The sequence below is a fragment of the Lissotriton vulgaris genome, chromosome 9 (genome assembly GCF_964263255.1).
Source record: "Lissotriton vulgaris chromosome 9, aLisVul1.2, whole genome shotgun sequence".
NCBI lineage: Eukaryota > Metazoa > Chordata > Amphibia > Caudata > Salamandridae > Lissotriton > Lissotriton vulgaris.
The window spans coordinates 71,862,416-71,885,757 of NC_141697.1; the positions used below are offsets into that span (position 1 = coordinate 71,862,416).

General features: G+C 48.3%; 1 protein-coding gene across 3 annotated transcripts in view; it reads left to right on the plus strand.

Moving 5' to 3' along the window:
* Nucleotides 1–23,342, plus strand: part of PCNX1 (pecanex 1) — a 580,339-nt gene that overhangs the window by 270,829 nt on the left and 286,168 nt on the right. For all 3 annotated transcript variants that reach the window (XM_086937052.1, XM_086937051.1, XM_086937053.1), the window contains exons 12-15: nucleotides 5,337–5,490; nucleotides 6,618–6,650; nucleotides 15,428–15,599; nucleotides 16,315–16,425. In XM_086937052.1, the coding sequence (XP_086793178.1) occupies nucleotides 5,337–5,490; nucleotides 6,618–6,650; nucleotides 15,428–15,599; nucleotides 16,315–16,425 (470 nt within the window). The remainder of the gene's footprint in view (nucleotides 1–5,336; nucleotides 5,491–6,617; nucleotides 6,651–15,427; nucleotides 15,600–16,314; nucleotides 16,426–23,342) is intronic.

Consider the following 23,342-nt stretch of genomic DNA (forward strand, 5'->3'; position numbering starts at 1 on the left):
CGAGTAAAGGAGAATCCAGTCTGTTTTGTTAATCGTCATTTACTTAATGATGATCACACAGATGCCGATCAGGGCAGACGAGAAGCTGAATAATAGCAATGGGATAATTCCCTGCGAAGACTTAACTGTAGTAAGTCAACAGGATAACCTAACTTGGGAGGGAGTCTTAAGTGCTACAGATGGACATGACCAGTATCGACCAGTTTGTTTTCCCGATTAGAGCGAGGAGAGGTAAACACTGCCATCAACAAAAGATACAGGAGACAGACAAATATTACCATGCAAAGGAGACTGCTGTAAAACACACACGTTTTTATGGAGTGCTTCCTGGGAAAGAAAAAAGAATTCCTGAAAAGCGAGCAATTAGGGAAGAATAGAAGGAGTCAGTCAGAGAAGCAGTAAAGGGGCTAGGTTCCATCGGAGTAACCAAAACAAGCATTTGCAACGCAATAGGTCTCACATTTACGCAAGTTTGAGCTATTGACATTGCAAATAACAATGCCTTTTATTTGTGTTTTCGTTTTTAAAACATAAATAAAAGACATTGTCATTTACAATACCAATAGCTTAAACTTGTGTAAATGCGAGACCTATTGCATTGCAAATGCTTGTCATGTTAATGAGCTTATCTCACCCTACTCTTCTGCTCACAAACATAAGAAGCCTCGAGTAGGTGAAGGCTTAGAAACAGAACACACTGTACCAAGAATGACACAAAAAATGTTTCATGTGTTTGTAAGTCTCCCACATATTTTGTCATGCACTATTTTGTTTTGCGACCTTCTTGTGCCATGTATTAATTTGTAAGATTTTCTCACACACTACACTTACTGTATCTGCAAGTATCTGACTCGGCCTCTCGTGTCTGTGTTCATCTCAAACCTCACACTTCTGAACATCACCCATATACATCTTACTGTATATCTCACTATGATCCTTGCTTGTCTGCATTTTCCACTCCACATCGTGCTTCGCTCATGTGTACCTATATCTCACACACATGCATCCTAGCATCTGGCACAACGCAAGCTTTTTTCACCTGCAAGCGTCTCCCCCATTCAGTGTGCATCTCTTTTTGTACCTCATGTACGAGGCTTCTTTTACACATAAAACTTCACTTCTCATGCCTGTGTGCATGTTTGCAAGCATGGGATAAAATCGCCTTCTGGTGTGTATCGCTGCACAAGTGAGACAATACTAAAACAACATTTTCTGGACTACAAACAAATCAAATGGGCCAAAAAATCCTTGTGTATGACCAGTCGAGTTTGTGTGCCAAGGTATCTCGCCCCATTTGCCTCACCTCACTCTCAAACTCATCTCTCTTTGGCCCACCTCTCTGTTTGTATCTCTTTCCACTTCACTTCACTTCTCTCTGTCTCTGTCTCAACCTTATCTTTTCAGCCACACGTTGTTTGGGGACTGTGCACTTTTTGGATACTGGAGCCTGGTGGTGTTCGTTCTTTTTTTTTATTTGTTAAACTTTTCTCTTTTTATTAAAGATTTTTACATTTTGAACAACCCATTAGAAAGACAGTGTTGTTCCAGTGACAACTATTACAATATGGCACACAATAACAATCTGTAGGTCCCAGCCCACTGTAGCGTGTGTTGGTAGTAGTGCGCTTTGGTGGAACAGCATTGAGGTATACTCTCGCCAGGATCAGAGGGTGGGTCTGGTGTTCATGCGGCGAACGCCTGGAAAGGCCCCTTTACAATATAGGACTGTGTGCGAAATACCAGTAGCAGCTGCTGCCAAAAGTCAGTGTCCGTGATCGTGTGTTATCTTCCTGCATGTAGCTAGAAACCGACCTCTGTAAAACACTCTACACCTGCAGATTTCAAAGTGCTTCATAAAAGTGCAAAACAATAAATAAAATAGATGTTTGTTAACAGCAGGAATTGGTTGACCGATCCCTTCCCACACACACCACCACACACAACCCTACACACACATAAAACCCACCACACACACAACCCCACACACACACCACACACAATCCCCACACACACACACAATCCCCCCCCACACACACACAATCCCCCCCACACACACACAATCCCCCCACACACAATCCCACACACACAATCCCACACACACAATCCCACACACTCAACCCCACACACAAAACCCCACACACACACTCAACCCTCTCACACAACCCCACGCACACACACACACAACCCCACGCACACACACAACCCCCCCCCCCACACACTCCTGCACACCCCCACATCCCCAGACCCCTCACACCCTGACCCCTCACACCCCCAACACACACCCCCACACCCGCCACACCCCCCCACACACACAACCCCCCCACACACACAACCCCCCACACACACAACCCCCCACACACACAACCCCCCTACACACAAGCCCCCTACACACAAGCCCCCTACACACAAGCCCCCTACACACACATAACCCCCCCACACACACATAACCCCCCACACACATAACCCCACACACATAACCCCACACACATAACCCCACACACATAACCCCCCACACATAACCCCCCACACACATAACCCCACACACATAACCCCACACACATAACCCCCCACACACAACCCCCCACACACACAACCCCCCACACACACATAACCCCCACACACATAACCCCCCACACACATAACCCCCCACACACACATAACCCCCCACACACACAACCCCCCCCCACACACATAACCCCCCCCACACACATAACCCCCCCCACACACATAACCCCCCCCCACACACAACCCCCCCCACACACAACCCCCCACACACATAACCCCCCACCCCCCACACACATAACCCCCCACACACATAACCCCCCCACACACATAACCCCCACACACATAACCCCCACACACATAACCCCCCACACACATAACCCCCACACACATAACCCCCCACACACATAACCCCCCACACACATAACCCCCACACACATAACCCCCCACACACACATAACCCCCCATGCACATAACCCCCACTGCACATAACCCCCACTGCACATAACCCCCACTGCACATAACCCCCACACACACAACCCCCACACACACAACCCCCACACACATAACCCCCACACACATAACCCCCCACACACATAACCCCCACACACATAACCCCCCACACATAACCCCCCACACACAACCCCCCACACACACAACCCCCCACACACATAACCCCCCACACACATAACCCCCCACACACACAACCCCCCACACACACAACCCCCCACACACATAACCCCCCACACACATAACCCCCCACACACATAACCCCCCCACACACATAAACGCCCACACACATAAACGCCCACACACATAACCCCCCACACACATAACCCCCACACACATAACCCCCCACACACATAACCCCCCACACACATAACCCCCCACACACACATAACCCCCCACACACACAACCCCCCCCACACACATAACCCCCCCCACACACATAACCCCCCCCACACACATAACCCCCCCCCCACACACACAACCCCCCCCACACACAACCCCCCACACACATAACCCCCCACCCCCCACACACATAACCCCCCACACACATAACCCCCCCACACACATAAACGCCCACACACATAACCCCCACACACATAACCCCCCACACACATAACCCCCACACACATAACCCCCCACACACATAACCCCCCACACACATAACCCCCACACACATAACCCCCCACACACACATAACCCCCCATGCACATAACCCCCCATGCACATAACCCCCACTGCACATAACCCCCACTGCACATAACCCCCACACACACAACCCCCACACACACAACCCCCACACACATAACCCCCACACACATAACCCCCACACACACAACCCCCACACACATAACCCCCCACACACATAACCCCCCACACGCATAACCCCCCACACGCATTATTCCCCACACGCATAACCCCCCACACGCGCACAACCCCCCACACGCGCACAACCCCCCACACGCACACAACCCCCCACACGCACACAACCCCCCTCACGCACACAACCCCCTCACGCACACAACCCCCCCTCACGCACACAACCCCCCTCACGCACACAACCCCCCTCACGCACACAACCCCCCTCACGCACACAACCCCCCACATGCGCACAACCCCCCACACGCGCACAACCCCCCACACGCGCACAACCCCCCTCACATACCCCCCACACACACACCCCCACACGCACACCCCCCCACACGCACACAACCCCACACGCACACAACCCCACACGCACACAACCCCACACGCACACAACCCCCCACACGCACACAACCCCCCACACGCACACAACCCCCCACACACACACAACCCCCCACACGCACACAACCCCCCACACACACACAACCCCCCACACGCACACAACCCCCCACACGCACACAACCCCCCACACGCACACAACCCCCTCACACACACAACCCCCCACACGCACACAACCCCACACGCACACAACCCCACACAACCCCACACGCACACAACCCCACCCGCATACAGCCCCAAACACACAACCACACATATACAACCCAACACACACACCCACACACAACCCTCCCCCCCACACAAAACCCTCCCCCCACACAAAACCCTCCCCCCACACACACACCCCACACACACACAACCCCCACACACACACAACCCCCCCCACATACACAACCCCCCCACACACACAACCCCCCCCACACACACAACCCCCCCACACACACAAACCCCCCACACACACAAACCCCCCCCCCCACACACAACCATCTATCTATCGATCGCTCTCCCTCTATCGATCGCACTCCCTCTATCCATCTATTGCATCACTCAGCACCACCACAGCATCAATCTGTGCAACCATTCAACAACTGGTTCAAATATGTTCTCTCAATGTTTCAAGCTTTATTACAAATGTCACAAAAAGATGTTAATATTTCACTTCTGTTCTTGGATTTTCATCACAATAAATTACTCTTCACAAGAGTCATTTACAAAAGTTTAAGCTATTGCCATTATAAATTACAATAACTTTCATTTAAGTATTAATTATTTAACAAAAATAAAAGCCATTGTTATTTGTAATATCAATACATCGAAGTCACATAAATACAACACATATTGCAGTACAAATGCTATAGGTGTTACATTTGCGAAAGTTAAAACTATTGGCATTGTCAATGACAAAGCTATTAATTTCGCTATTTTCAAAACCAACACATAAATAAAAAATGTCATTTACAATACCAATAGCTCAAACGTTCCTAATGCGAGACCTATTGCATTGCAAATAACTTGAGTGCTGTTACTGAAGTGTAATGAGCAGAGTTGCTTTTCTCATCCTGCAGGAATCGTGAAATCCTTGAAAACGTCTTGGCCGTCATCCTTGCTATGCTTGTTGCATTCTTGGGCTCTATACTTCTGATCGAAGGCTTCTTCAAGGACATCTGGGTCTTCCAGTTCTGTCTGGTCATAGCGAGTTGTCAGTACTCTCTACTCAAGGTATGGTTGCATTTTTCACTTATAAAAATATTGCATAATGAGGGGGGCAGAACTGATAATTTTACTTCTTTTAAATAGGAAACATCGCATACAAGGCAATAATAATTGCATAAAGGTTCAGACGAAATAGTAGTAGTGATGCTGGGAATAGGAAACGTTGTTTACCACAATATCAGTTTTTTTAATTACTAAGGTTAGAAAAAAGGAATAAAACTACTAAAAATCACTAATCAGTCCAAATCAAATTTGATACCCAATCATACATTTCCTTGAGTGTTTCCAAAAGCATAGAATTTAAAGGAATAACTGATGGGCTAAGGCCTGACTGCCAGTCACTAATACTTGGCACCCCCTTGACTTTGCCATGTTAATTGTACTGTCAATCTTATGATCATAGGTTAGGTGTAGAGCCATTCTGCCCACTACCCACTCCCCTTTTTCTTCAAATGGCACAAATAATGAAAAAGACTCATCTGAAGTCCTCACTAGTTGGAGTTTTTGATTGTATAAATTGCTCATCTACAGAGAAACACAATGTTTTGCGTTCTGCATAACATATGCTTCTAGACGGTACTTTTTGTAACATAACTGCATTTTGATTATGCATGCCTACACTCGTGGGTAGCCTGTGACTCATCCTACTGTTTCTGTTTTCTTAACAGTAAAACCCACACTAACTTGCCTCTGTGACAAAACGTTCTCAGTTGAAGATGTACAGAATTAAAATAGAACTCAAAACTTCCTCTATAGTTTTAAATGTCCAATTGACTCACAAATCATGTTCTTGTCTTTCAGCGGGATTGGATACTGTTTTATTTTAGAGGTAAAGTTGTAATTTATAGTCTAATAAAATGTAAGCTTAAAGAGAGGACCCTCACAACATCTATTTAAACTGTGTATTGACACTGGCCATCCAGAGACTATGCAGTCATGATAGATGTGCCAGTGGAAAGGAAGGTTTGTGTAAGGATAATGTGTAGGCATTGTTGTATTTTTATTTTGTGTATAGAGAATTTATAATTATTCTTTGTGGTGAACTTTATTAGGTTCACACACTGTCATTATCATCTGTTCTTGAGGATTTTAAATTGATTATGCATATTGTTGTTGTTTTTTTTCTTCCTCAGAGCGTTCAACCAGACTCCTCTTCACCCAGACATGTAAGTCTTTGGTTTTGTGATTTCTAATTTGAAAGATGCCTCTCCTTTTTTGCAAAATGCATTAATCTACCATATTTGCTTATCAAAACCCATGATGTGAACATTGATTTCGATCACAGTAAGTCTTACACATCAGATCTAACTTTATAGATACCTTTATGTATGTGAACTGTTCTATATACGTGCTTATTGGCACTATCACGTTACATGATTTTGAAACAGTCAACCAGTTAGTTAAATTTTTAAAAATAGATCATTAAACGTTCTTAATATTGCTGTAGCATTGCATATTTTGTAAGCTACATCATTACACCAGATAAAAAAAATAGCATATATAAAAATACAATCAGCATTTGATTTTCTCTTGAACCAGATGACTAGGGTGGAATAATGAGCCCTCACCATTGACCTGTAATTCACCTCCTTGTTATTGCAAGTTTGTCTCACCGGGGATGCAGTTCATGCAAGTCACATAGAAGATAGTTGCTTCTTCTAATGTGTGTTGCTATGGTACAAAAACATGTTATGTATTTGATCCTGTCCCTCAGGGAGGGAGGGCTGGCAGTTTAATTGACTTTTTGGGGTGGTTTGGGGAAGGGGCATATAAAATGAGTCAGATGGTCTAAACCATTTTGCGACCTGTATTATTGGACGTTTGGTGGCATGTGGTATATGAAAGCAGGCTTTCACCTTCTACGTTGGCAGGAGGCTTTATTCTGCAGGAAGGTAGAGGTACAAGTATATAAGAGGTGGACCTCACCAGGAGCAGATGCTAAAAGGATCTCAGTCCAGGTCTATCTTCCAATGACAGTTTCAATGAACTACCATCAAACAGCATCCCCTGACATCATGGGATAGCAGGATGGCAAGTCACCTCACAATGCATACCGAATCACAATCACGATCGGGATAGACAGGGAGTTCTTATTTAATTGCAAATCAGTATGCTATGTTCAAATACAGTTGTGGTCACAAACCATTGACCAGTTACCAGCACCTCAAAGGAAGTGGTAACCGATTTACAGAAGAGGAATGGGTGCCATGAGAATTGTGCCAGGTAACCCTAAGGGGAAGGACCTAGTGGGAACCACTGACTGCTCCCCTGGTATCTTCCAAAACGGTGAACTATGTATTTGTTTTTAAACAGTAATTGTTTCTTTTAGGAACAGGATACTTAAAAAAAAAAAAACCCTTTTGGGCGGAAAAAACCCAGTGCTGGTGATCAGCTGACCGGTCCAATACCTGTGTTTGTAGCAGTGCTGGAAATAGAAACAAATTATTTTGGGATCCCCCAAATTGAGATCAAGTGAGGTGGCCCAAAAGGGGTGGAGTCATGCAAAGTAGCGTCCGGCAGTCAACTTGTACCTTAATGTTTTTTAAAACATGGCCCCAAATAAATTACCAACAAGGAACAATGTGGCATTAAATCTGTTCTGGCTTACTTACTTGATCACAAACACTCTGCGTATAAAAAATATTTTATGCAATTTAAGCTCTTTCATTAAAGATCTCGGTTTGCCCACCAATTTTCAGGGGCTAAGAATGATAAAAAGCACTCTGGTGGTTCATACAGTTCCTGGAGAGGTCTGTGTTTTGTCAGGGCACATTTTCGATTCCTCATAAACTAGCATAGGGTTAATATGCCTGCTACAAAGCATAAGATGCGACATGCAGATCATGCATTAGTATTTTATGTGAATTGTTAAGTGGGTGTCTGGTGTTGTTACAGTTTCTCTAGTATAGCTATGATCGATGAACCAGTATTAATGAACTGCATTCAAACTGCAAGACATAGGTTTAGGACCTTCTACTTATTTTTTATCAATCCTTTGTTATTCTAAGGTTGCTAAAAAAGAATTCCTTTGGGTATTTATAAAGTCTTATTAGAACGACAACCCCAGCAGCTGTGTTATATTTTAAATTTAGACTTTATTTTTTATAGACTCTCCTAACATTATCAGTATGGATGATGTGACTCCTACACCCTGTGCCCTCATTGACTTAAGTAACTTTTGCTGTATGATTCATTGTCTGTGTAATGTGTGTGATGTAAAGCAATGTGACACCACATATGGGGATGAGTAAGTCTATAAAACAAATAAAATAAGTGCTGTTTAAATTGTTGTTAGTGTAATTACTCGTACAGACAGATCTGCCATTTGAACAGTGCACGCATATATTTTACTACCAGAGCTTACACGTCAATAAATTGCTTCCAAATCATCCTCCTATTAAGCACTTGTGACATAACAAGCCAAGGGCCTTCACTCTATTGCACTGACCTATACATGTTATGCTTCAGATCGCTCCTAGCCAGGTTGAGACTCCTACAAAAGGACGGTTGATGACCCTTGAAGTGTGCACTTTGTGGTGCGCCCAGCTAAAGTAAAAATATGAATCCTCCATTGTCCCCTGCCGGTTAATGTTTTGAAGGTAAAGCAGACACTGCTGAATGTGTCCTGGTGATAGTATCTTAACACTGCGAAAAATTCTGCATATTTTAGCTTGCCGCTCAGTGATAGCTGCTGTATCCAGTTGCATTTCCCTCATTTCCTGCACTGGTTTGGAGCCAATACCAGGGATCGCAACGAGAGACCTACCTAATTAATACACTGGACAGGTCATTCTGGTGCCTCCCTGGAACTAAAGGTTTTGCGATGCGACCTAATAGTACATAAATCGCAATGCAAAATCAGAGACCGGTTTCAAAATATTGGTGTGCTATTTGCGAACAATTTTGTGCTCTTTGTACATCTGCCTCTATATTCTTAGAGCAAGTAAAAGTATGATCAACAGATGTAATACCAAGGCTTCTGTGTGAGCGTAAAAGTCAAAATCCACCTTTATACTGTATAGTGTACATCCATCCATTCTAACTTGCATATATCTGAAAGAAACAGGTTAGTATTAGATTCCTTACCTTAGAATATCCCCAGGCGTCAGTCTGGATCAGGAAACTTTTGCGTAGCAGTACCCCTGCGCGTCGGTAGGCGTCGTCTGCAGGCGTCCCCTGCGGCTCCGCGTTTGTCGTCGGCGTCGTGCGCCTTGATGACGTCGCTGGAGTATATAGACGCCGCCTCCGCGCGCTGACGCCAGTTCTTCTTTTTTCCGCGCCAGTTAGCGCAGATCCGAGTAGTGCAGTACTCCGGTCTTTGACCAAGTTTTTTCTTGAATCCTTGATTCTTCTACGGTGCCGGTAGGATGCCTGGTTTTAAGAACTGTGATGACTGTGACCGCACGATGTCGGTCACGGACCATCACTGACTCTGCCTCCGGTGCCTGGGCCCCGACCACGACGTGGACGCCTGCGTCGATTGCCGGGCCTTGACGAATAAAGCTAGGCGGGAGCGGTCCCGCAAGCTGCTCGAGCTCTGGGTGTCGGCCCCGCGTCGGGAGTGGTCCCGATCCGGCCGGAGGTCAAGGGAGCGTTCGAGGGAGCAGTCGCGGAGCCGTCACGAGCGCTACGGGAGTCGTCACCATTCCTCTGGATCCTCAGGTAAGAAACTTAAGAAGTCAGAGCGTCGTCATCGTACCCCCGACTCCCCCCGACGCTCGCGCGATGCGGCCGGGGGTTCGGGTGGCCCCACCCCGCGGCTCCTCGTGAGCCACCGGCGCGGCCTGCTCCATACCCAGCGGTCCCTGGGCAAGGCGCGACGCCTGAGGAGATAGAGGAGTTCCTCATGGCCATGAGGAATCTGTCTTCTCCGACGGGGCCTACGGCGCCTTCAGGCCCTGTGGTCCCGTCCGGGGGCCCTAGCCGGTCGGGTGCTCCTGCCTCGACGCCGTCGGGTGCTCCGGCCCCGCCGGCCCCGGCACCGCAGGGGCCTTCTGGTTTGACGCCGGCTGGTCAACCGGCCTCTCCGGCGCCGATTCTATCAGGGCTGCCCACGGCGCCGCCCCAGCGCGGCGCTGGTTCCCTGGCCCCGGCTCCGGGCGGCGCCGCCCCCATTCCCTCTCCGACTCCGGACGCGGAGTCGGACCGGCGCCGATCGGGCCTGGGGACCTCGGGGAACCGGTCTACATTGTTGATTCCGAATATGGTGAGGATGTAGAATACGGAGAGGATTGGGAGGAGTCTGAGGACCCTCTGACCCACGAGTGTCCGTACAATGTGGACTGGACGGGTGACTTGGGGTGACGCCAGTGGTCTGGATGACTCCCCCAACCCTGGCTTTGTCTCGCCTCCTACCGTGGCTTCGGAGGAGGGGGCAGCTTATTCAGTGGTGTTGATGAGGCCTGCCAAGGCCTTACACCTTGAGCTCCCCGTCGCGGCCGTGAGGACTAACATCCTCACTGAGGTCCTCAAATCCCAGTCATGCCCACAGGAGCCACTGCTGCCGTTCAACGAGGCCTTGACTGACTTTCTTTTGGGCACGTGGTCCAGGCCCGCTTCAGGTTCGCCTGTTGATAGGAACATGGCCAGACGCCACCGTCCGTGTACGGATGACCCCAGGTTCTTGTCCACCCATCCCACCCCTGAGAGTCTGGCGATCCAGGCCTCGACTTCCCAGACCGCATTCCCGTCGGCCCCGCCCGACCGGGAATCTAAGAGGTTCGACCAGTATGGTAAGAAGGTCTTCTCGTCCCTGAGTCTGGGACTGCGGTCTTGCAACACTGCATGCCTTTTGGGCCGCTACACCCTCTCTCTGTGGGATACGGTCGCGGACCTGCTGCCTGAATGCCCGCCGGAGGTACGTGCTAAGCTTGGCAAGGCTATGATTGAAGGCCGAGACGCAGCAAGATACTCCATCAGGTGTGGTCTTGATACGACCGACTCACTGGGCAGAGCGATGTCCACGACGGTGGCGATTCGTTGCCACGCCTGGCTGAGATCCGCCAACTTCTCTGCAGATGTCCAGAATGCATTGATGGACATGCCGTTTGATGGCAGTCGCCTGTTTGGCGACAAAGCGGACCACGCGCTGGAGTGCTTCAAGGACTCCAGGGTCACGGCTGAGTCCTTGGGTCTCTCGACCCAGTGCCAGCAAACGGGTTCGTTTCGCTCTTTTCGTGGCAAAGGAAGGGGCGGTCCCACACGTGCTGCCAGCCACGCGCCGCAACAGACTTATCAACGCGGTGGCGGCCGTGGAAACCGCCGTGGTGGCGGTCGGGGACAGCGACGAGGTCAGACCACACCTCCCCCCGCAGCATCCGTCACTAAATCCTCCTAGTCCGTGCTTTCAGGCCCATGTGACGCCGGTGGGTGGCAGGGTTCGCCATCACCTCTCCCACTGGCGCACGATAACATCGGACAGGTGGGTGCTGCAGCTCGTCCGAAGGGGCTACTCCCTCCCCTTCGAGACCACTCCTCCAGCCATGCCACCGCAGAACCACCGTGTGTCGGGGGACCACTTGACACTTCTGCAGGAGGAAGTTACGGCCCTCTTGGCCTAGGGGGCCATCGAGCGCGTTCCTGGGCCAGAAGTAGGACGTGGTTGCTATTCCCACTACTTTCTGGTGCCCAAGAAGGACAAAGAGGGCCTACGTCCTATCTTGGATCTAAGGAACGTCAACGGCTTCCTCCGGAAGGAGAAGTTCAAGATGTTGACTTTGGCTCAGGTCTTGGCTGCTCTAGACCCGCAAGACTGGATGGTAGCGTTGGACTTGCAGGATGCATTTTTTCACATCCCCGTCCTGCCGGCCCACCGGCGTTACCTGCGGTTCACGGTAGGCCACGAGCACTTTAGTTTATCGTGCTCCCCTTCGGCCTTACCAGCGCCCCACGGGTGTTCACAAAGGTGATGGCGGTGGTCGCAGCCCATCTGCGCAGGTTAGGGGTTTCAGTCTTCCCCTACCTAGACGACTGGTTGTTGAAGGCGGGCTCGCACCAGACAGTCGTCCACCACCTTCAGATGACGGCAGACCTCCTGCACGAGCTGGGGTTTTCCATCAATGTGCCGAAATCACACCTGTGTCCCTCTCAAAAGCTCCTTTTCATCGGAGCGGTTCTCGACTCGGCGCAGTTTCGGGTTTATCCTCCGGAACGGCGGGTCCAGGATATACAGGCTTTGATTCCCATCTTTCAGCCGTTATCCCGGGTTTCGGTCAGGTTGACGCTGCGGCTGCTGGGACTGATGGCTTCCTGCATCCTTCTGGTGCATCACGCCCGGTGGCGGATGCGGGCTCTGCAGTGGGACCTGAAGTTTCAGTGGGCCCAGCATCAGGGCAACTTGTCCGACCATGTCCTGATCTCGGAGGGCACTCCGAGACAACTGCAGTGGTGGCTTACGGACCGCGATTGGGGTCAAAGGCAGATCCCTCTCCCTTCCCCAACCGGAGCACGTTGTTGTGACGGACGCGTCCCTCCAGGGCTGGGGAGGCCACTTGGGAGAGGCGGAGATCAGAGGCATCTGGTCTCCGGCGGAGTCCCGGCTCCATATAAACTTGTTGGAGCTACGGGCGATTCGTCTGGCACTGAAGGCATTCCTCCCCTTTGTCAGCGGGAGTGTAGTGCAGGTGTTCACGGACAACACCACCGCCATGTGGTACTGCAACAAACAGGGCGGGGTGGGGTCGTGGACCCTTTGCCAGGAGGCTCTACGCCTCTGGCTGTGGCTGGAACATCAGGGCGTGACTCTGATGGTTCAACACCTGGCAGGTTCCCTGAACGCCAGGGCGGACGAACTCAGCCGTCTGTGCTCGATGGATCACGAATGGCGTCTGAACTCGGATGTGGTACAAGGCCTCTTTCTGCGATGGGGAGAGCCTTGGTTAGATCTATTCGCCACAGAAGAGAACGCGCAATGTCATCAGTTCTGCGCGTTGGAGTTTCCAAGACGACACTCGCACGGCGACGCCTTTCGGCGCAAGTGGAGTTGCGGTCTGTTATACGCCTTTCCGCCTATACCACTTCTGCCCAGAGTGCTGAAGATCAGGCGCGACCGGGCCCAAGTCATCCTTGTGGCTCCGGACTGGGCTCGAAGGTACTGGTATCCCGAGCTACTCAGCATGTCAGTCGGTCCCCCGATCCGCCTGCCCTTTCAGGAGGACCTTCTGTCGCAGCAGCAGGGGACGGTCCTCCACCCGAACCTGTCCAGCCTCCACCTCCATGCGTGGATATTGAGCTGCGACAGTTGAGGCCATTTGACTTGCCTCCTGAAGTCTGTGATGTAATTCTGGTAGCCAGGCGTCCCTCCACTAAGTCGGTATACGCCTGCCGGTGGAACAGATTTGTGGCATGGTGCACAGCAAAGGCTGTGGACCCTCTTTCTGCCCCTCTTTCCGAGGTCCTCCTCTTTCTTCTCTCTCTTGCCCAGCAGGGCTCTGCTCTGGGCACTATCAAGGGCTACCTTTCTGCCCTTTCGGCCTTTCTGAGGCTGCCTGATCAACCTTCTTGCTCTGGGCACTATCAAGGGCTACCTTTCTGCCCTTTCGGCCTTTCTGAGGCTGCCTGATCAACCTTCTTTGTTCAAGTCCCCTATTGTAACAAGATTCTTGAAGGGCATCACACACATGTATCCACCTGTTCCGTTTGTGATGCCACAGTGGGACTTGAACCTGGTTCTAACCTTCGTGATGTGTGCTCCCTTTGAGTCACTTCATTCCTGTCCTCTACGTCTCCTGACTTTAAAGACGGCCTTCCTGGTTGCCATCACCTCTGCCAGGAGAGTGAGTGAGCTTCAGGCTCTTTCTGTCAAACCTCCTTTCATGTCCATTCATCCAGACAAGGTGGTTCTGAGAACTAGACCTTCTTTCCTGCCCAAAGTAGTCTCTGCTTTTCACATCGGGCAGTCTATCACCTTACCCTCCTTCTTCCCGCCCCCGCATCCTTCAAAGGATGAAGAGCGGCTCCATCGTCTGGACCCAGAACGTGCGCTGTTTGTTGGCTACGTGGGTGCGAAGAAGGGACGGGCGGTGCATAAACGAACCATCTCTCGGTGGGTCGTTCTGTGCATCAAAGCGTGCTACTCTTTGGCTCGGAAGAAGCCTCCTGTTGGGCTGAGGGCCTATTCCACTCGGGCCACGGCGGCTACTACTGCCCTGGGCCGGGGAGTCCCTTTGCAGGACATTTGCCAGGCGGCTACGTGGGCCTCGCTGCACACATTTGCGAGGCACTACTGCCTGGACAGTCAAGTCCGGAGGGGATGGCTTCTTTGGCCGTTCTGTCCTCCAGAACTTTCTGGTGTAGGATTGTATTGGTTCGCAGACCCACCATCAGGGTTGGTATTGCTGGGGTATCTATTCTAAGGTAAGGAATCTAATACTAACCTGTTTCTTTCAGATGAACAAGTTACTTACCTTCGGTAACGATATATCTGTAAGAAACAGTAGTTAGTATTAGATTCCTTACCGCCCCACCCATCCTCCCCGTTCTGCGAACTGATACCTAGGGTTAAGGACATCCCTTTCAGGGCCCTAGTTTCAATTGGCATCAGTGTTGGTTCTCACATGGCTCTGCGTGTTCTGGCGCGGAAATGCTGTGTGCAAAGAACTGACGTCAGCGCGCGGAGGCGGCGTCTATATACTCCAGCGACGTCATCACGGCGCACAACACCAACGATGGACGCGGAGCCGCAGGGGACGCCTGCAGACGACGCCTACCGACGCGCAGGGGTACTGCTACGCAAAAGTTTCCGGATCCAGACTGACGCCTGGGGATATTCTAAGGTAAGGAATCTAATACTAACTACTGTTTCTTACAGATATATCGTTACCGAAGGTAAGTAACTTGTTCATTGCTTCCTGTTTACTTGTGTGCAGACTTCTGTTTATCTCTAATATCTTCTGATCGACTCAACTTGTACACGTATCACTGATGCCAACTCTATTCCCTTCAGGGGCATAATCGTATTATAGCCTATAGTAGGCCTGTTTATTTCTGCATCTGCTGCGGTCTTATTTGGTTGCTGGATTATGGAAGCAAAAACATGTCTTCAACCAAGCTAAAGTTGTACAGCCTGGTTTTCACCAACCCATCACTGCTCGTGTCAGCAAGGGACCTAATAATAGGTAGGATCTTTTGTCACTTATACAGATTTCTTCTTTTTGCTTTCGAAAGTGTGGTGTGCAGAGTCCAATATGAGGTTGTGTGAACTACAAGTGCATGGATGCCCCTGCTTCTAATGGCCAAACGACATGTTCCACATTGTATGAACAAATAACAGGACTGTGCGGGTGTGCCGTATAGAACATGGCTGTGTAGCTGTGAAATAAATGTTTTCCAGAAGAAGAAAAAGAAATATCTGTAGTGGTCCCTATATCCTTGTCATTCACTGTCATCCATTTTGCGCTGTCTTAAAACACTACCCGCTTGTGCAATATTAGTAGCTGTCAATGCGTTTCATGGACCATAAGTAGCTCTCAGTCCAGAAAAGGTTGGAGACCCCCGTCACTATGTTATTCCCATTTAAAGCAGATGCTCTACAAACCAAACTAGATCATTTTAAAATAGATTTTTTTACGAGGATTTAAAGATATGGCAGGAGGCACTAATGGCGGCCACGGGCTAGGCTGGCAATCTTCTAAGATACCTGAATGAGGGAGAGTGTGGAAGAATGTTTCAGGAGACCTTCTCTTAGTGTTCCTTTTCACACACAAACAGTTGGTGTTCTCTGAAACTTCTGGGATGACCTTGTTGCGATGAAATCACCTGAAGGAAAATGGATGAAAATGTCTTTCTTGATTTGAACCTCGTAAATCCTGTTTCTGTGTTCTTCTCTTCCAGTGTTTACATTGTGTTTCCCAGTTGTATTCTTCGTCGGTCTTCTGCCACAGGTGAACACATTTGTGATGTACCTGTGTGAACAATTGGATATCCATATCTTTGGAGGCAATGGTGTGTATGCTACTTAAATTATTAATGCTGCAAGGGCACATGGTGCTGACTGTTGTTATTCAACATTTATTTTATGTTAAAATTGTGTTTTAGGTCTTAAAATATAGAACTGGATTTTACTATATATTTTATTCAGATTGGTTCCCAACCTAAATATTATGAGGCACCTTTTTCAGAGTAGGTTTTTTAAATGCAGTTCTGGTGTGTATTGATTTCATATGCCTCAAGTAAGTTATTTATATAACAGCTGATAAAAATTGCACTTAATGTAAATGGATATTGTGAGAAAGTGCCATCGTTCTTGCATTGGCATGCCCCCATTTTTTTCAGAACTGCTTATGTGCTTTGACTGAGTGTGCCCTGGGCTCCTGCCAACTAGGTACCCAGGGCCTGTGTTCCTTCCCTAAAACTGTGTTAAAATTAAAACCCAATTGGCATCTCTTGCCACCTGTCAGTAAAGGGTACCCTAGGTACCCATGGCATGGTGACCAGAGAAGACCCCTAAGGGCTGTAGCACTTATTGTGCCACCCTTAGGGGCCCTATACCTTGGCATCCACACACTGCCTTTGCAGGCTGAGTGCCTAAGTACAGAACTAAACAAAGAGTAGACATGGCACACATCCCTGTGTGCCCTGCCCACAAACCCACTGCCCTGGCCTACATCAGTCACCCCTCTAGCTGGGTGCCCTATGCCAGTGGTGTGGGCACAGGTGCGTGAGCCCTGTGCCCCTACAGTACCCAGGGCCATTTCTGGGCACTGTAAGTGCAGTGATGCCATTAAGAGTATATGGTGCTGGGAGGTCGACATTACAAACTCAACAGCACCATAATAGCTACACTGAAGACTGACAAGTTTGGTATCAAACTTCTCAGCACATTAAATCCACACTGATGCCAGTGTGGGATTTAATAAACAATGCACCACAGAGGGCATCTTAGAGATCCCACCTGAAACCTAACCACAATCCACGTCTGGACTGAGAGGCTGCCTAGGCTGCCACACAGATGACATGTTGCTGGACCCCTGGGTGGAGAGCCCCCGCTCTCCTGGGCCTGCAACAATGCACATCCTGGGCGAGGTGCTAGGTCTCCTCCCCCAGGATGGGGAGGGGGAAGCTTCAAAGGACTGCCGCCTCTGTGAGCTTCTCCAGACCATTTGTTGTACCCAGCAACTGGCCCCCACCAGTCCTGACCCCCACTCTGGCAGGAAGACTGGCGGGAAAAACTATGTCAGGAAGGGGGGGGGGGGGTGTGCCAGCATGTGCCAACCCCACCCCTCAGGTGAGGGAGACGAGGCAAAGCAAGACCCCGGGCTCCGGCCATCTTGAAGATGGGGAGCCATGCCCAATCACAGCTAGGCTCCTGTCCCCCTCCCAGGAGCAGGCTACGGGGTGGACCCACCCCAGGACAGGGACCCATTTTTCCCTGCCCTTGCTCTACTTGTAACACCCCTAAATTCAGTATTTAGAGGCTCCCTGAACCTTCCTTCCTCAGATCCCGATAAGAAAAGAAGAAAGAAGATCAAGAAGAAGACCCGCCGTGCAGCTGCTAACAGGACGACAACAACTGACTTGGCCCCAGCCCTACCGGCCTGTCGATCCTGGAACCTGCTCCTGCCTAATCCCGGCGACTCCTGCGGACAGCAATCTTGGGACACCTAGAGGACCTGCCTGCCTTGACCCTCTTAAAGACTGGGACTCCCATCAGCGGAGGCTCTGCTGCAACAACCACCCCTGTTGCCAGTCGGGAAGCTCCGGACCAACCCACTCTGCACCCGCCGAGCCCGGCCCGTGCCCGAGTGATCCAAGACCACGAGGACATCCCCCCAGCGACTGGGACCCGAAGTCCAGTGCCCAAAGACCCTCCTCGACGCACCAGACGATGCCTGCAGACTCGGTACCAGGGGCCCCTCCAACCGCGACCAGCTGAGGGTAAGCTTTCCCGACACCCAAAGACACCCCTGCACATGGCGCCCTACAGCCCCCTGTGCCTTCTTTTGGGGTACCTACCAGTGCTCCAAGATCACAACTTAGTGGTGGTCGCTCCTGAAGAGTCTCCGTCTCCGAGTCTGCAGCCTCTGTTCACCTTTTACCTTTCCCATTGGATAACATTGAGCGCCCAATGGCTCAAAAGCACCCTGCACCCAGCCGACCCAGTGCCTCTGGCCATGCAACCCTTGCCCTATCCTGCTTCCCCATTATCCCTGAGCAAGTGACCAGGAGCCCAGCTCCCACAGCCGCGTGGCCTGCTAGCCAGCAGCCACCAACCGGAGGCCCCATCATTGGATAACATTGGGCCTAACTACCTCTGCACCCGGCCACCCCTGTGCCGCTGAGGGTGAACAAACTGTACCTACCTGACCCTGAGGGACCCCGGAGTCTATGCCCAGAACCTTAACTTCACCAGTCCAGTACTCCCCTGGAAACCGATGACTCACTTACCTGCCATTGGATAAAATTGACTGGTTTGACTCTAAAAATCTTCTGTCTACTTTTGAAAACTTAAAATATTCATATAAAATCAACCGAATTCCGAAGTACTCACCTGTGCTCAGGAGAGAAGCCTTGTAGCCCAGTACTGAACCGCAAAAGTATTCCTTACCGGGTTTACAATAACCTGTATTTTCTCCATAGGAATCCATTGTCTGCTTTTCTATTAAATTTCTTTTAAGTGTCTACTTTTAAAAATCATACGAAATACTGAAACCAAATTACTTACCTGCTTTAAGTTGAGCCCCCAGTGCGGGACCTAGGAGCCCAGTACTGGATTACAAAAGTAATGAGATCGTACTTTACCTGCAACCGGAATTTTCTCTCGTTGGATAACATTGCCAGATTTTCATTGAAAAGTTTCTAAGTGTGAACTTACAAAATAGCTTTATATTCCTGAAAAATCACTGTAATGACTAAAACGTTGTTACTAAACTGTTTTCAGCTTAGACCCCAGACAGAATCTAGGATTCAGTCCTGGGATTACAAAAGTAATCAACTGCATTTATGTAGAAAAACCCATTGAGCAATGCTAAATTGTGTTTAGAATTGGGTTGCCTACTGCAACCACTGTACCTATTGTGTTTACAAAGTTTATTGCCTTTCTGCAAAGTACTCATCTGAGATCACTCCTATTGAGCAAAGTATATCTTGATACCTGTTGGTTCTAAAAATAAAACAACTATCTTTTGATATAAAAACAATTGGCCTGGTGTTTAGTCCTTGAGTGTGTGAAACCTTTTGCTGACTGAGTGTGTACAACGAATGCTTTACACTGTCCTCTGTTATTGCCTTACTGCTCGACCAAGCTACCACTTTAGAGAGTAAGGTCACACCTGGCTTTAACCTCTGTTATACCTCTGGTGTTTGTGGACTCTATACACACTGTACCTTATTCTGGTCCAATGTATATAGAGCCACTTTCTCATAGATATTTAAAATGACTTGTAAACATGGGTTCAATGGTCACAGCCTGACCATTTTGCTTAAGGCTTCCTGGGCTTGCTTATTTCTACATCCAGGGGCCAATTGCAGTCACTTTGGATTCAACTTTTATTTTTAGGCACCTACACCTCTTTCCATGTTGTGTTGGAGGTTCCCTGTCAGCTTGAGGCACCTGTCAACAAGATAGCCTGCCTGAAGCTGGTTGAGAAGGCTTCTTTTCCAAGACACATTTAGCAGTCACTGTTGACGTTGTCAATATATGCATGTATTGAGATGAACAGTTATCTGCAACTGACTGGTCCCCTGTCTGAAAATGTTTCTTGACCAGGTACCCATAGTGGCAGAGGAAAGTGTAATAAAGAAAGAGGTTTAAAGAGAGGGAGAAGGCACACGCTGCCTTGGGGCAAGTATAGAGCACACAGGGCAAAAAAATAGAGGGCCACAAGGAAAGTTTATGAGTTGAAACTAGAGATAAACGTAGGGTAGAAAGCCAAGAGCAAACATTGCACCAGAAAGTTCTTCCGAAACACACATGTACGGTAGTAATCTCTGTGTGAGATTTGAAATGGCCTCAGCGATGCCCCTCTTACTGAGGGGATAAAAAGTCGCATTCAGCAGGCTAGGGATCCATAAATGAAGAAGCATGCCAAGGTCCATGATCTGCACCGGAACACTTGTTTGCAGAGCCTGATATTTTTGGAAGGTGATCATTCTCTGTTTTTACAGCTGAGTCCTTCGTTGTTGCTCATAGAACCAAACTAGGAATCAAGAGCAGTCCTAATAAAACTGTTAAAACAAATCTCTGCCTTCCTCCCCTCTCTCTCACTTTACAACTTTCCATTCTCCGTCTCCACTTTCTTTTTCTCTTTTGTTCTGTCCCTCACGTGCTTGCTACAAATAATCCGGGGAGCTGGAGAAAGTGATAGTGCAACCAGCAGCGGACCTTGCCTTCAAATCCCACCCTCTAAAGGCTGGAGACTCCCAGGGAAATGCCAGATGGGTAAAGAGCCTGTCTGACCCTTGATATAGCCATAAAAACTGATCACACCTATTGAACAAGTATGTTCTAATTGGGGACACATTGAGTAGAACTGCTACCTTGCACCCAGACTAGAACTGGGCCCAACATGTGGAAACAAATAGTAAATGCTGGCCCTGGCAGGGAAGGATAGACGACATGTGTAGACACTTGGAGACTGCTCCCGGTCTGATAACAAAAAAATCTCACAAAGAACAAGTATACATCACACGTTTTCTTTACTCCTTTGTTAGTTGGTGTTTCAAGTGATAGCTCTATAAAGAGCTGATCCTCCAAGATACTGATGCCCGAAGACTGCCCTTGGACTCATTCATCAAAAAGAACTTTGAGTCTCTTGAATGCACAATTTAACATTATAAGTGGTATTTCCACAAATTGAAGGTCTAATCTGAAGGCAGGAAAATATTTCATAGCAGCTAAAGACAGTGTGAAGAAACAAGTGTAGGGACGATCCAGCGCCTCTTAACGCAGTAACATCAAAGATGGATACGATTTGAGGGCACCTCGCATGAGATGCCAGGCTCTGCCAGCCTCTGTAGTGGGCAGTGAGCAAAAAAACTAAATCCTCTGAAAGTTTGATATTTGAAATTTCATGACCTATAAAAACTGAAGCGTCCATCTAAAAATAAGTTAAAATATGAAAACGTTGAAAGATATTTCAGAGGTCAATTTCTAAAGGCAGCCATGGGAAATGGGATGCCTCAGCTGGTGGGTCCAGTTGATTGAGGCTACAATAAGAAACTTCTATGGATATGGAGCCAAGGCTGCAGTTGTATCTTTGGCAAAACTTAGTTACAATAGAAAGTTCTAGTTGCAGGACACACAAAATCCAAATAGTGTTACAACTTTAGTTTGGTGCTGTCTATGTTGTAGACCTCCCAAACAGACTCACTTACACTGCTGCTCTGTGGCGTTTAAAGTAGCATCCAGGTGGGATGTTACGGAGATGCTCCATGCACACAGATTTAGCCTGTAACTCAGTTTGATTCTGTTGACTAGTATGTCATTGGTTGAGACTCTGGGAACTATGAGCCCAGTATATTGCTTTGCATGTAAGGATGAAATGGAGGTGTATTTTGAGAAATTCGGTTGGGTAGATTAGTGGGGGTTGAGCAGTCTGGCAGTTCAACAGATCTGATATAGAGACAAGAAAAACCCCAGTAAAGCTAAGCCTACTCGATTCTTCAGTTCTTCAGTTCCTGAACCATTGTTAAGGTGAGGTTTACAGTTGACACCCCAGCCCGAGGCATCTAACTGGCAATTAAGTGTAAATGTTATTGAAGACAAACAAACAGGGGGATGGATGGTATAGTTTAGCTGAAGTGTTTGGAGTCCAGACACGGAGGTGACTCTTAAGTCTGTTTTGAAAATTTAGGAATTGTTCCTCAATTTCTGCTACATGAAAGGGGTCCATAAGGCATGAAATGGACTGCCCCAAAACCTTTTGAGCTTCGGTGGTTGAATGGCCCTTTGGCGTGCAGTGCATGATCCCCTGTGCCGGTATTGGTGGCATGGAAAAATAATCTGGTTCGTTAGCCTGGCACTCTGCCATGCACAGAGTTTGCTTTCCTGAAATTAGATGCTAGAGGTTCCTTCCCTCCAACGTTGGGAATAATGTCTCTGGCTCTTTTGTCATAACTTGCAAAAAGATTAATTCTGTATTCGCTGTCGATCCAATTCTAAAATTCATCACACCAGCAACTTAAGTGATGCTGATAAGTGATCATTTTTTGAGCAATAAGTGTTTTAAATTCAAGGCTTGTTTGATTAAATTAGCTATAATGATTCATATTGCCATAACTGATTTTCATTTAACCAATGGAATTGTAACCAACTCACTTTTTTCAAATTTAAGTTTACTTTATAAAATGTTTACATTATCCAAATTTTGGTAGCACACATTTTGAAATTCGTGTTGTTTGGTAATGTTGTGGGCTGTCTAAAATGTGTTTTTTCCTATAGGGTTCTCGGTTTCCTCCGAGATAGTAGTCTTAGATAGCTTACAGTGTGGAGTATCAGGTTCTGTGTTCTGGTCCATTCTTCAGACGGTTGTGTCTGTTGGCCGTGAAAGGTTGAACTTTGGTTTAAGTTGAAACACAGCCATGAATGTTCACGTCTATATGACTAGATATTGGTTTCCTCTTAGTACACAACCTGAAACCAGTGTCCCCATCCAAGTCGGTTGCTCTGCATATTGGATTCTGAAGTTGTGTAAATACTATTCTGGTTTCATATCCCTTCCACCTTTAATCTTCCAGTGATTAGAAACTGTTGTTGGCACATGCCTTCCTTTAAAACCATTTTATTCTCAGTTTTAATGTAGGTGTCACAAGTTATCAGGCACATGATTTTGCACAGTACTGTGTTTCAAATGATTGAGTCAGTGTCCTACATATTGCAGTGTATTAAAACAATGTATTACCCGATTCCTGTTCATTTCACA